This window comes from Carya illinoinensis, chromosome 16 (assembly GCF_018687715.1).
Source record: "Carya illinoinensis cultivar Pawnee chromosome 16, C.illinoinensisPawnee_v1, whole genome shotgun sequence".
NCBI lineage: Eukaryota > Viridiplantae > Streptophyta > Magnoliopsida > Fagales > Juglandaceae > Carya > Carya illinoinensis.
In genome coordinates, this window is record NC_056767.1 from 12,553,660 (window position 1) to 12,568,075 (window position 14,416).

General features: G+C 34.5%; 2 protein-coding genes across 7 annotated transcripts; one reads left to right on the top strand and one right to left on the bottom strand.

Moving 5' to 3' along the window:
- The first annotated feature begins 4,165 nt into the window (after positions 1 to 4,165).
- On the top strand, positions 4,166 to 10,745 carry LOC122298695 (potassium transporter 5-like). 4 transcript variants are annotated; one of them, XM_043108558.1, is made up of 9 exons: positions 4,166 to 4,941; positions 5,035 to 5,133; positions 6,482 to 6,701; positions 6,833 to 7,058; positions 7,976 to 8,224; positions 8,333 to 8,644; positions 9,009 to 9,176; positions 9,277 to 9,531; positions 9,689 to 10,745. In XM_043108558.1, the coding sequence occupies exons 3-9, from the start codon at positions 6,513 to 6,515 to the stop codon at positions 10,609 to 10,611; spliced, it is 2,322 nt and encodes a 773-aa protein (XP_042964492.1). In that variant the 5' UTR covers positions 4,166 to 4,941; positions 5,035 to 5,133; positions 6,482 to 6,512; the 3' UTR covers positions 10,612 to 10,745. The 4 variants fall into 4 exon arrangements, with proteins under 4 accessions (XP_042964492.1, XP_042964495.1, XP_042964494.1 ...); XM_043108561.1 differs by having other exon boundaries at positions 6,833 to 6,926; XM_043108560.1 differs by having other exon boundaries at positions 6,496 to 6,701.
- Positions 10,746 to 11,848: 1,103 nt separating this feature from the next.
- LOC122298431 lies at positions 11,849 to 14,173 on the bottom strand. 3 transcript variants are annotated; one of them, XM_043108163.1, is made up of 4 exons: positions 13,959 to 14,173; positions 13,759 to 13,829; positions 12,874 to 13,023; positions 11,849 to 12,476 (listed from the first exon to the last, which is right to left on the bottom strand). In XM_043108163.1, the coding sequence occupies exon 4, from the start codon at positions 12,444 to 12,446 to the stop codon at positions 11,895 to 11,897; it is 552 nt and encodes a 183-aa protein (XP_042964097.1). In that variant the 5' UTR covers positions 12,447 to 12,476; positions 12,874 to 13,023; positions 13,759 to 13,829; positions 13,959 to 14,173; the 3' UTR covers positions 11,849 to 11,894. The 3 variants fall into 3 exon arrangements, with proteins under 3 accessions (XP_042964097.1, XP_042964096.1, XP_042964095.1); XM_043108162.1 differs by having other exon boundaries at positions 12,852 to 13,023; XM_043108161.1 differs by lacking the exon at positions 12,874 to 13,023 and having other exon boundaries at positions 13,959 to 14,169.
- Positions 14,174 to 14,416: the final 243 nt, after the last annotated feature.

A 14,416-nucleotide genomic window follows, 5' to 3' on the forward strand; every position in this document is an offset into this window, starting at 1 on the left:
TTTATATTTTGTATTTGATTTATAATTTTTAATTTTTAAATACAATTCAATTCACCTCATTCTTATGTTAGTCATCTGGGCAATAGTAATGGTCAAGGTTTAACTATTGCACAAACTAGTAATGTAACTTTTCATACGACTAATACTTAATTACAACTCAAGCGAGTGTTACACTGTCCCCATGCCTCTATTAATTTGTTATACATGGAAGGTAATTGATATACAGTATGAAGATATTATGTTGGGAAAGAGTCACGACAATAATGTTGCAAATCATATCTTATCATGCTCTCTCAAGCACAAGGTGGGACTGGACCGATGAAATGCTTGCTACGATTGGGAACATACTTGGGAGCACACAACAGTTCAGTAAACATGTCAGCCACTTGATCAGACCTAAGATATGTGCCAAGGAGATCATGCCATGGGTGACTTGCTCTCTAACAAAGTGGACATCGTTCTCTATATGTTCAGTACGGTGAAGAAACATTGGATTTTTAGCCATGTTGATGGCACTAAGGTTGTCACAGTACAACATGGGTGGAGAAAGAGGACAGTAGATGTTTTTTTATACCCCAAGTGCCTTTGTGTATTGCTTGAGAGACATGTTGGGTGTTGGACCCACTACATTGATCCATGGCTTCCATGATCTCCTTGAGACCCAGAATTATTTTTCCCATGGTTGTGGTAGAGAGGAACAGCAGGGGAGGCTTCACGTGCAGCAAGAATGCACATTTCAAAGTCATTAAGTTGTAGCAAAAGAATGCACATTCCAAAGTCACGAAGTTTTCTAATAACTCCTTCAAGTAGAGGAAAAGTGACATGAGCGTTAAGGGTAACCAAAATGGGGTCAAACTCAGAGCCTAAACCTCTAAGAATACATATGATGAATTCTTCATCATCCATCAGTTTTTTGGCACCCGAAAGGGAGAGAACCAAGGATTTGGCTTTGTGCAAATAATCCTCTTGTGAGGATGTGCCCTTTGTGAGTGACTGTAGCTCACCCTTTATCTATTGGACACAATCTCGTGTATGTCTACCATACGAAGTTTCCAGTACGGTCCAGGCATCATGAGAAGACACATTGTTGATGACCAAAGATAAAAGGGCATCAAACAATAAGCTATTGATCCAATTAAGGATTAGCTGATCAATGCATAGCCTATGAGCTATTGCTGGGTTGGAACACAACGCACCATTCTTGCTAATGATGGTTGCTGATGGACATGGGACTTCATTCTTCATATAGCCAAAAAGGCCACGACCACGCAGAGTAGAGACAGAGACTAGTTTAATAGTAATATCATTAGGTGGGTGATTGTAGAAGAGAAATCAAGAGAAACAAACTCAGGTACAAGAGGGACCGAAGAGGTAGACAAAAAATCCATTGTTGATAACTCGAGGCCCTTTGATTACCATCTAACAAAACCAGTCTGCCCTCTACAAGGGCATGTATTTACTTAAATAAAGTATACAAAGGTTAATAACTACCCTTTACAGCTAATCCAAAGCCATGCATTTGCTATACATGGGATCTGAATACGCTATACACGAAAGGTAACAGATCATATAGAATATGCAGAGATTATGTAGGGAGACACAACAGTAAAGCTGGCTATTGCTAGTAAAAAAAGGAAAAACTTCAATAAATTTCTAAAATTTTCGTATAGTTAAGCATATTTTTAAATTTTGGGGGCTCCAACTTATACATGATTGGAGTATATATGCATGGCTCTGCACTGATCACAAGTACATAATTGATAATAGCATTGAATTTTCTCATTAAAACCAAGTGATGACACATATATAGTAAGCATTTCGGAAATTGACAAACAAATATATAGGATATATATGACCAAGAACATGACAAACTTGCGTTTGCCTTGGACCTCTCCACACATATTTTAGAACATACTTATATCCAACTCCTGTTTAACATCCAGCTTCTTGTGTCTCCTCCAGGGTGGTATTATTCGGCCTTCTGGTATATATCCATGACATATATATACACATCCTTTTGAGTAGAGCAATAATGTTAATTTTGTATGTTTTGTTTTTCAAGGACACTTGCGACGACCACCGTGAGTTGTCATTTGCAAATAGCAAGGGCAAACCTCGTAGTTGCCAGAGGTCCTTGGAGGCACGCATTTGCATCTACTGCAACACGTATTGCATGCCCTTACGCACATCTTTTGCTGAGATGCCTTGCTACACCTACTGTAATTACACTTCCCCTTGCAAATATCATCATCAATCATTATAATATGGTAAGTTTGTGTATCTTCTCTTTAATAATTTCAAAAGAGGCTCCCTCACCAGCCATATCGGTGGTGGCCATCCGATCGAGGGTTCTTTCTTATTTTTAATTTTTATTAAATATATAGAAGGTCATTTTAGTAAATTCACTTGAAAAAAAATTCAAAATGACTTTTCAAATCAACGAATGTTGGATTCCCGAATACCCAATTGATTAATTAAGTGTTTATAATGTACTCTATTTTTATTTGACAAATAAGACATTTTCGGTCATTTTTTGTTCGAAAATACACAATATATTCAATATAATAATAATAATAATAATAAGATAAAAAAATAGGAATGATTTTCCAATTTTCAATTTTAAGCAATTCATTTATTTTATAATGAAGTTATCCAACATAGGTTTTTATTATTTAAAATTATTTATTGTTATTTTTAATATTAATATAATTTATAATATTAATAGAATATTAGTATAGTAATTATTAGTATATAGTAATCATGGCTAAGTGATCTACCGATGCTGTGGGATGTAAAAAGACATCAGTAGGGGAGCATTCTGCCTTAGGGGGAAGCACCTGTGCCAGTAATGGTGAACAAAGCGGATGAGAGAATGTCAGTTTGACTAAATGAGAAGTGTTACAGTCACAAAAGGATTTCATAAACTAACATGATTAATTTATATGATATATGAAATCTACTTTATAACAAAAGTAATTTTACGATCTGACGTACCACATTAAGACACGCCAGTTTATAGATTTATATTCGCAGAATCACCTTCGAACTAAAGCATTTCCCATTCATATATATATATATAAATCCACTATAGGTCAATTTCCAGCTGCATGTTTTCCACATATCAGCAAAAGTAATTAAACAAAATAATAACGACAATTGACAATGTTGTAGTAATAATTAATATGTAGTGGCTAATAACACGTGATATCATTTAAATGACTACATGTTTAAGTGGTTATAATAACACATGCTTCTTAAAAGTAATTCTCGGTGGCTATATTTAAATAATATTGTACAACGCTCCAAAATAAAACTAAATTCCAATTTCTAAATTCTAAATGCTAAAATTAAGTAATTTCGAATTTTTTTTAATTATTAGTATGGCATAATTTAATTTATAAAGAAAATTAAAAAATTAAAATTTGTATATTAATTGCTACTTACTAAAATTCCAATACCTATTTCTAGTTTCAGATGCAACATCTACTACGTAATCTAGAATAATTTTTTATGAGTTTTATTCCATACAAGTAAAGTCGCGTTCTAATCCGCATATCAATACTGATTTTTCATACTTAAATTTTAAATTAGCACTGTTTTTAATAAAATCTACTTTTTATCCAATCAGAATAGATTGGTGCACATATTAATACACAATTGTGCTTGTAACTAGATTTTTTTCATTTTTTATACTTAAAAAAATAATTTTTTATTTATTTTTTAACAAAACTATAGTACATAATTTCAATGACACTACTTGGTTCACACGGTTAAATTTTATTAGATTAATCAAAACAAAAATGATTGAAAGGGTTGAAAACTATTAGAAAAGGATTTATATCATTTGAAAATCAAACCAAAATTCAAAAGATAGAATAAGATAAGATTTTAAAAAATTGAAAAATTTAAAATTCAAAAAAATAGTCTAATCAATTTTCAATTTATAATATAATAAAGATAAAGAAAAAATCTGAAAAATATTGAACTGAGAATATATTTAAAAAAAATTAATTACGATGAAATTAACAGGAAATGTAACACCAGACTGTGGAGCCAACCTGCTGGAGAAGGAAACGACATCGTTATCTAGAGGTCAGTTTCTCCCTTCCGACTTCCTCTCCTCCCCGTCTCTCCTCTCTCTCACGTCTCGCAAAGTCCCTCTCAAATTCTCTCATTCCCCACAACTGCTCTCCGTGCCCCACTCAGTTAGATTTCTCTCAGTTTGCTCTCTCTCCACATCTAGGTTTCTTCCTCTCCCTCTTATCAGTTTCTCTTCTTTTCCTCTGCCTCTCTATTTCTTCTTTGCCCAACAGCCGTCCAGCCGAACTCTCTCTCTTCTTCTCTGTAAATCTTGCTTCCCAAACCCCATCCTTTCTCTCGCGTCTTGCTTATCCATCCATCCAGCCACCGTGATCTGCCCCACGGACTTGCACCAATCACCGTAAAACAACCCCCGTCTTAGCCACACGTTCAACACAACCACCGTTGCACCGTAGCCCATCCCTCCACCGTAAACGACCATCACCAAAGCCCAAAGCCTCACCGTGCGCCACCACCTCCTTCACGATCTCAGCCGCAGCAACAAGCTGTTACCGAGAGAACGTTCCTATCTTACGTGAAGTTCAGCAACCGCGCGCAACCATTGCACCACGTCTGGCCACCATCGCCTGACCACAAACGTCCGCCCAACTTCACCCAAATTGTCTGCTCAACCACCGTGTGATAGCCCACTTCCCAACTCCATGCACGGTCGTCCCTCCATTGACAGCCAAAACTGTCTGCTTGGCCACCATATGAACCTCTGTTTTTACTTCTAAAAAACAGAGCACTGCCACAGAAAGCAAGACCCCACGTCCCTCCATTGACATCCACCGTTTCTCGCTGGAAACGGCCACAAGACACTGCCGCAGCTTGGTCGCGCTACTCCCGGGACCACCGTACGTAAGTCCCTCCCTCTCACCACGTTTTCTCTCCTCTCCGTCTCTCACTCTTTCTCTCACCACGCTTTCTCTCTCTCTATCTCTCACCTCACAGCTCCACCGCCACGCAGCGGAGGCCACGGCCAATAGGAAGGCCCGTCATCCCAGATTCGCCGATCTCCTCCCTCTCCGTCGAGAGTTGCACTCTCTCTGGGTGAGCATAGTCTCTGTCGCACTGTTTTATTGTTGTAATTTTTGTCAAGTTCAACCCCCCAGAGAGCCCCATATATGCATTTTATTTTATGGTTATTTCCTGAAGGATGATGATACTTACAGCTATCTGCTTTTTTTTTTTCTTCGCAAATCTAAACTTCATTACTATAATAAAGATACAGCTATCTGCTTACCACCCCTTTAGTATTATTACAGTTTATTTGAAATTTTTATTTTTTATTATTATTTTATTTTAAATATTTTTTTAACATTCTTAATTATTAAAAAAAATAAAAAAAAATATACAACTTTACTAAGAGCACTCTTAATGAATTGTCTAAAGTTAAAAGGACAATTTTAGCTAATATGAAGAGAAATTTAACTTTTAGCTATTCCATTTACATAAGTCTTTACATTTGAATAGCTATTTTTTCATTATATAACAATAAAATAATATAACAGTAATTTAACTTTGACTATACATCAAATTTTCACATTAGATTATCTATTTGTTCATTATATAATAATGAGTAATTAATAATTAAAAAATATTTAATTTTTGTTGTTATTAAATTATTTTATTTTTTCATTCTACCTATTATATGTTAATTAATAATTATATTCTAATTAAATTAAATTACTAATTAATAATTAAAAAAATCTACTTATTCCTCATCCAACTATAGCAATTCCTTTTGACATTGTTTCTTTTTATTTATATAATATTTTGGTTTCTTCTACTGGTAGCATTGCTTTCCTGCATTTCTTTCCCATGCTTGGATTTAATTTTTTAATGTGAACTCAATTTTATGCAAATAGATATAAGCGGTACAAAATAATAAAGGGGGCAATTGGGAGAAGGAAGAAAGAGAAAAATAATAATAAAATACACATTTGTCAATCAACAATGACTTCCAAGTTTGGAAAATCTTTTGAAAGTTACTGCAGCTAAAGTCCAAATACTACTTTAGCTAATCCAATGTGATATTGTTTTGGGATCTATTGGCTAAATATGGGATGGATTTATCATTTAGCTAATTCATCGGGATGCTTTAATAGTTACTTCTTTAAGTAGTAAGTAAACAAAAAAATTAAAAATATTAAAAAAAAAAAAAAGAAGTGAAAATGTAGTAATAGAGTGGTAAGCCTATCATTATTCTTTCACAAAACATCCTAACTTTAGGTGGGTTCTATATTCTACATGAATAACATGTTTGCTACTGGTTTTAGTCATACGGCATGCAAAATTTCAAGCATGCATATTGCACACATGGAAGCCTGAATAAATATGTTTCTATCTCTTAAAAATGGCACTACTTTTTTAAACACTTTACTGAGAAAATCAACAGTTTTACTTGAATAGTTGATTGGTTGAGAGAGATGGAGATTGGTAATCACATGGAAGACGAAAGGTCAAGAGAGGAACATCATATAGATCAAGAAAAATTAGAAGAACAAAAAGATGACATATTCAAAGGTAAGAGCATGCAATCTTGCAAAATGTTGGCTATTCGTGATTCTTTCGATTTAGAGGCAAGTAGATTCACCACAAACCAAGGCTTATCTCAGGTAATTTACTTTTTATGTTTTAATTTCCTCCATTTTTTAACGTTTTTTTTTTTTTTTTGTATTTACATGTTATAATCAATAGTTTTCAATTTTCTACATATATGGGATGTAAGACATTTAATTGATTACAGATCGAAAATTGGAAAACAATCATGAAGTTAGCATTTCAAAGCATCGGTGTTGTATATGGTGATTTGGGCACTTCACCTTTATATGTGTTACCGGGTATTTTCCCTACTGGGATTAAGCACAATGATGATATACTTGGAGTGATATCTCTTATCTTTTACTCGCTTATGTTAATCACTTTGATCAAGTACGTTTTCATTGTGCTAGCGGCCAACGATAATGGTGATGGTAATCTTCTAATCTCCTACATATGCTTATCATCATCAATGTTTTCATTTATTTTTCTCTTTGATAATGGCATCATTTAGATATAAGATGTATGCGTTTCATTCTCTGGTACTAGAGATAAATTCCATTATTTTAAGTTTTTTTTTTATGCATGTACGATTTTCTTAAGACTCTCAACTTTATATTTTCGACACAAAATATTATTTTATTTAAAGAGACCTATTTCAATTTGCCTAGCTACTCCTAAAAACTCATCTAATAAGATTGCAATCACATCTGCCTACCACAACCTTCATAGCAAAATCTCTAATGATCGTGATTTTGTTGTTTATATCTTCATGCATATAATTAAAGTTATTATATTATATTCAATTGGCATCCAAGCAAAGGTAATATTAATGATCACATGATCTGCTTTGTGATTTATTTTTTGTTTTAGTATTTCTATAACTACAAAGATATTTCATACAAATAAGTCTATAAACTGATGTAACTTCATCTGATATATTATCTATTTTATAATAAAAATAACTTTATAATCTAAAGTACCATATCAAACCATATTAATTTGAGACTATTTTTGTGAAATCAATTATTCTTAATAGTCTAAAGTTGGTCCATGGTGAGATTTAATAACATAACTAATCACCCCATGCATGTATCACATTCCAACCTGCAAGTTTTAATTATTTAATGTATGCATGCACCAGTTAGTCGAATAGTCAAGGGATTTAATTGTTCAATAAATTAATACAAGCTTTCCACATGAGGCTTTTATATTTTATATATATATTTATATATGAAACAATGTATGAAATCAAAGTATTTTAAGTTCAATAATTAACAAAAAATATGTAATCAATGTTCTCATCGTCAAAGTATTTTTTGTTAATTAATATTTTGAAAATCATATATAGGAGGAACTTTTGCTCTGTATTCTCTTTTGTGCCGCCATGCCAACGCAAGCTTGACACCTAATCAGCAGGCTGAAGATAAAGAAGTGTCAAACTACCGACTAGATGTACCAAATCAACGGCTCAAGAGGGCATCCTTTGTGAAGTCCATGCTTGAAAATAGCCAAACAATAAAGTTCTTCATATTGTTTATAACCATGCTTGGCACTTCCATGGTTCTTGGAGATGGAATCCTTACACCATGCATCTCAGGTAATACGATATCTAGAGAGTAACCAATTCTATATCTAATAATTTCTTTTTAATCATTTTATTCATCAATATGTGATTACAATATATATCATGATGTCTTTCATGCAGTGTTGTCAGCGGTGGGAGGCGTTAAGGAAGCTGCTAGTGGTCTCACTGATAATATGATCATGTGGATTTCAGTGGGAATCTTGATTGGTTTGTTCCAAATTCAAAGGTTTGGGACAGATAAAATTGGCTACAGTTTTGCTCCAATACTCACAATTTGGTTCCTTTTCATTGGAAGTATTGGCTTGTACAACTTCTTTAAGTATGATCCAAGTGTTATCAAGGCAATTAATCCAATATATATCATTCAATACTTTAAAAGGAATAAGAAAGATGCATGGATTTCTCTTGGAGGTGTCATCCTATGCCTAACAGGTGCGTACCGTGCAATATTAATTGACTTTTTTTGTTGTAGTCATAAAATGACATAGTTATTGTTTTAAGTTTCAAGTCAAAAAACATGTGATTTTTAAATAGGGTGACTAAAATTATTTCTAAGAGACATTTATAGTTTATATTTAACACGATCAAACTCAATTGTGTCTATAATTTCAAGTTCAATAAATTTCTAGTCAATTAATTACTAGCTGAAGCTGTACTTGAAGTAATTTTTCTTTAAACCTTCTATATTAAAAAAAACAAATATGGTTGTACCAAAACATTATACTACTTTTTTCGATCAACTTGTTCGCCCAATTTTGCCTTCACTCATATACTGAGTTTGGTCAAATAATATCAGGTTCTGAAGCCCTCTTTGCTGATCTTGGTCACTTCAGTGTTCGTTCAATCCAGATAAGCTCATGCACTATAGTTTTTCCATCTGTTGTTTTTGCTTACTTTGGCCAAGCTTCCTATCTCCGCCAACATAGTCAGGACGCTAGTAATGCCTTCTATAGTTCAGTTCCAAGTACATCACTTAGCCTTACAACAAACTTTGTTTCTAAATTTGTCATTAACGTTGCATTTTTTCTACTTGATTTGACTAGCTATCTCTTGTAAATATGCAGAATCGGTATACTGGCCAATGTTTGTTGTTGCTGTAATGGCAGCCATCATTGCTAGTCAATCTTTGATCTCAGCTTCCTTCTCCATCATCCAACAGTCATTAGCATTGGGTTGTTTTCCACGGGTTAAAGTAGTGCACACTTCCTCTAAATACAAAGGACAGGTCTATGTACCGAAGATCAATACTATTCTCATGTTGGCTTGTGTGGGTGTCACTCTTGGCTTCAAAAACACATTGAAGATCGGTAACGCTTATGGTAAACACAATGAATGATCTTTCTTTTGAACACTTCAAGTTTGGCTATCATCTTTTGTATGCCTGCAATTTTTAGAAGTTTCTAATGGATTGTCAAAACTATATAAATTGCTAATTCTGTATTGAAGCCATTTTCACTATTTGTGTTATGTTCACAGGAATTGCCGTGGCATTCGTATATACGATCACATCTGCATTTCTTGTACTTGTGATGGTAATGATATGGAAGACAAACATGTGCTTGATAGTCATCTATGCCCTATCTATATGGCTTTTGGAACTCCTATTTTTGAGCTCGGTTCTCTATAAATTTATGGATGGAGGGTATCTTCCTTTGTTATTTGCCATGGTTACGATGACAATAATGTATTTGTGGAATTATGGCTACCGCAAGAAGTACATTTATGAGCTTGATAACAAAGTTTCTCCGGTAAAATTAGTTGAGATAGCTTCTGATACTAGCATCCACCGGATCCCAGGTCTTGCATTGTTTTACACTGAACTTGTCCAAGGCATTTCCCCAATCTTCACACATTATGTAGCCAATGTCCCAGCTCTGCACTCAATTCTTGTCTTTATCTCGATCAAATCCCTACCCATTTGCACAGTGCCTCTGGAGGATCGATTTTTGTTCAAAAGAGTGGAGCCTCGTGAGTTGAGTATTTTCCGATGTATTGTACGGTATGGATACAAGGATGCAAAAACAGAGTGGGGGTCTTTTAAGGAGATGTTGACAATTCAATTGAAGGATTTCATAAGAAAAGATGTATTCATATCTAGGCTACCACACACTACAAATATGGCTTCATACGAACCAGATGACAACGAAGTTTCAAGACTGAGAACTGAAGAGATAGCTCAAAGGGAGGTAGAGAAAGTGGATGAAGCTCTGAATGTTGGGGATATTGTTCATTTGATGGGTGAAAATGAGGTGGTTGCTTCAAAGGGTTCAAGCTTCTTGAAGAAATTAGTTATAAACTATGCCTATAATTGGCTGCGAAGAAGTGTGAGGCAGGTTGATGAAGTTTTTATGATTCCTCGCAAGCGACTTCTCAAAGTGGGGATGACTTATGATGTCTAATAATAGAGTTTTGATCAATTCAGTGTGGTTTTTCTCTTTCTATTTTGTTAATTAGACTTCTCATGTGAAGGATATTTTTACAATTTTAGGAGTAAAAAGTGGATTGAATAAAGGGCATTATGCATAGAGTACCATCAATTTTTGTAGAGGGTAGCATCTACTGCTGCTTCATCCTGTTTTTTCTGAAGTATATGGAATTTAATCAGAAAGATCTAATAAAAAAGAACCAAGAGATATATCAAAACCACAGCAATAGCATTAAAGCAAGTTCGTGTATTGTGGTGCGTTGGAACTTGGAAATAAAAATTTTATAACGTTAGGTTCAAGAACCAGTCTTGACATCTCACAATTGAAAAAAAAAAAAAAAAAACTCTCTTAAAGAGTATTTAAATAATCTTTATAAAAGAGATAATAAATTTCTCAAAAATAAAAAACAAAATAGATAATATATTTAACATCGCTTAAAATCCGTTATATCAATAAGTGCATTGCGCGTAATAAAATTTAAGATGAAAAATAGCATTACACAATAGAAACACACATAATACCTGATGTTGCATTACCTCATGTGTTATTAGGATAAAGCAAATTATGGTCAACATTAGTGTTGTCTTGTAAGTGCAGGCCATTTCGAGCCTCTCTTCGCACACAAGAAATGCAAAATGAGAGAGAGAGAGAGAGAGAGAGAGAGAGAGAGAGAGAGAGAGAGAGAGAGAGAGAGAGAGAGAGAGATGTTTGTGGGTTCAAAAGCTTCAATTCAAGTGTTAACCAAAATTAAGGCAATAAATAAAGGAATGAGAAGCCTCGACAATTACTCTGATACAAATTACAAACACTCCAATGCCAAAAAATTTAAAAAAAAAAAAAAAAAAAAAAAAGAAAAAAAAAAAAAGAGAGAGAATCAAACCAATAAATTAGTTGTCTACACCTAAATATACCAATAAACTCTTATGTTCATTATAAATTTTATCATTTTTAACCACAATAGTTGATCTACACGTGTTATGTCGATATTGATCCATTTGTTGATATATGGAACTACTTAAAACGTGTCACATCAGCATATATGACGTCTGAAGATAATAAAATCTAATGTTATGCTACTCAGCATCCCATACTACACACCATACATAATTTAAATTTTTTTTTACTTTTTATTTTATTTTTATTTTATTCTTATTAAACTAATCGAGTAATTCTACTCATCATCCATACACTACATATTCGTTATGAAAAAAAAAAAAAGGAAAAAAAGTTAAAAGAGAGTGTGATGTGTGAGACAGCTAAAACCGAACCCAGCATCGAGTGCACTGTGCCATACAATCTCCCTTACAATCCACATTATAACCCAGTACTTTCGGGTTTCGGAGAAGAAGGTTACGAAGTGACTTCCGTTTAATACCCCATTCCTTTTCCAAGACCTGCACATTGGTTTTTAACTCATGTTCAAGATTACATCCAAGAACTTCAGGAAATTTTTTCAGCAACTTGCCGAGATCGTCATCCGAAAGGCTTAAAGCCCTAAGATAGTCCAATATCTCATTTACAGTTTCGGATTTTGGTACTTCTTTTTTACGGTCTTCACCCCAGTATGGGGAATGAAGCTGGCCAAATGCTTTTCCAAGTATCTTGTCTTCCTCCTCAATACTGAAATTAAATGCAGATAGGGCCTGCCTACTAGCTTGCCACATCTTCCTATCTTCATCACTCAAGGCTAAACTTTCAATTTGTGTAGTTGAATGTATTACCCACTTCCTAGGAGAATAATTGGTGGACCAAGCTCCCCTGAGCACATCTGGTGGAAGACCATTGGAGAAGTTCATATTTAACTGCATGATATTTGGCTTAGCAGTTGCAAGATCAGGCTGCAATGAGAAATTGCAAATAAATTTTCATATCTGATAGGAAAGAAATATGGTAAAATAAAATGAGATGAGCTTAATTTCCTCAGATCCTAACCTAAATATTTGCAAGAATACAACCTAGGATGTAAAATATTGCACATGAGGCTTTAGAATGAGTATCCAATATATTAGAATTTGATGAACATATAATGTGTTTTTGGAGGAGTTTATTCGATCAAAAAACAAGCAGAATTCATATATTATAATATCATCTGAATCTTTTAGGCGTTAGTTTCCCCCTTCTAACCTTACTGAATGATAGGATATCATTGAGGCCCCCCAACTTTACAATTATAGCTTCATTACAATTAACTATTATACGCATGAAAAGCTTACTGAATGCAGTTGCGCTCCTTACTGCATAAAAAACCTAGTGAGTTTGCCTAAAATTTCCCAACAGGAGCGTGCTGGAGCACCCCATTAACCCTTCATGAGATGCTAAAATCAATATCAGTTCCCTTTTCTTTCTGGGAGGAGGAGGTGTTGCAAATGTAACGGCCACTACATCCTGCGAGCTAAATAAGAGGAGAAATCCCTTAAAACAACCATCTATGGTAAAAGGATTCAATCCCACATTACTTACATGACACCGTTAAACTCGAATAACACAACCCAATTAGTGTCTCCCACCATAGAAGCAACAAATATCCTAAACTACCCACCAGTACCATTCCTAGAAGCACGAACAATGCTAGGCTTTGTTCTTGTTCTTCCTCTTCATTCAATTATACACCGATTCTTCTGATTTTTTCAGATTTGTAAATCAGCCCACCACGAAACTGCAATCTTATAACTTGTACATGGGGACAAAAACTATTCAGAATCAACAGATACCAATCCAAGCACAACCAGCGAGTTATTATAGAAAAGCTACAAGTAATTCAACACCTATACCAAGTTATAAATGGTCGGAAGCAGGCAAGTGTGACGAAATCTTTATTTGTCATTCGTATCCTGAAAACCAAAATCTGCATTTACAAAATTCGAAATCCGACTCTCCACTAAATTGACCATAATTACCCTATTGAGGCATTGCAACTTCAAGCAGATAGATGATTTCAAAGAGCGGCATCAAGTTGTGGAGCAAGTGCGGCAATAATCCAAAATTTTGTAAAATTAATTGCACTTTGAATTTAGAGCAGGTTCTCCGATATTCGAATTCATTCTCCCCTCAGAAAAATTAGTTTCACCTATTCCTTCTCCCCTTAGAAAAATAAGTATAAATTGGCAGATTGGCACTCACGGAATAAAAGTAATAGGATGTTGCAGAACCGAAGGTCAAAAGAGCAGAAGCCATTGATTTCCCCAGCATCCCTGTCAGGTCATACATAGAAAGCAACACCGAGCGTTTAGCCATTCGTCTTAGAATTAAGCCAACATCAAAAGTATGAAGGCAAGGAAAACTGATTTTGCTTTCAAATCGAGCGTAAAGTTGATGAGTACCTGAATTCAATGTACTCCTTGCAGCCAACACCCGACTCTGCTATACCAACTACGCGCGCGCTTGCTTGCACATAGACGGAGAGCTCGGTGCGTGTCCTTCGACTGCAACTGCAAGGAGTGCCAACGGGAAGATTATTATGTGTACCACAGGAACCGGGATCAGATTAGGATTAATTGCGCTCAAATGGCCACTGGGGGCCAAAGGGTCTGTTTGGATGTACTGACTCCTATACCTCAAGCATCCATATATTACTATCCTGGACCGGTTTGATATCAAGACATTGGACCATTTGATGGATCTGTAGATACTTTTGAGCAATACAATATATAATCGTAGAGTGTTTAAATACTATTTAAAATAGAATTTATTATTAAAAAATTAATTTTTTTATGTGAATCTTGTATTTATTTATTTTTTTTAAATGATTGCAAGGTATTTGCACACTCACGACTGTAAG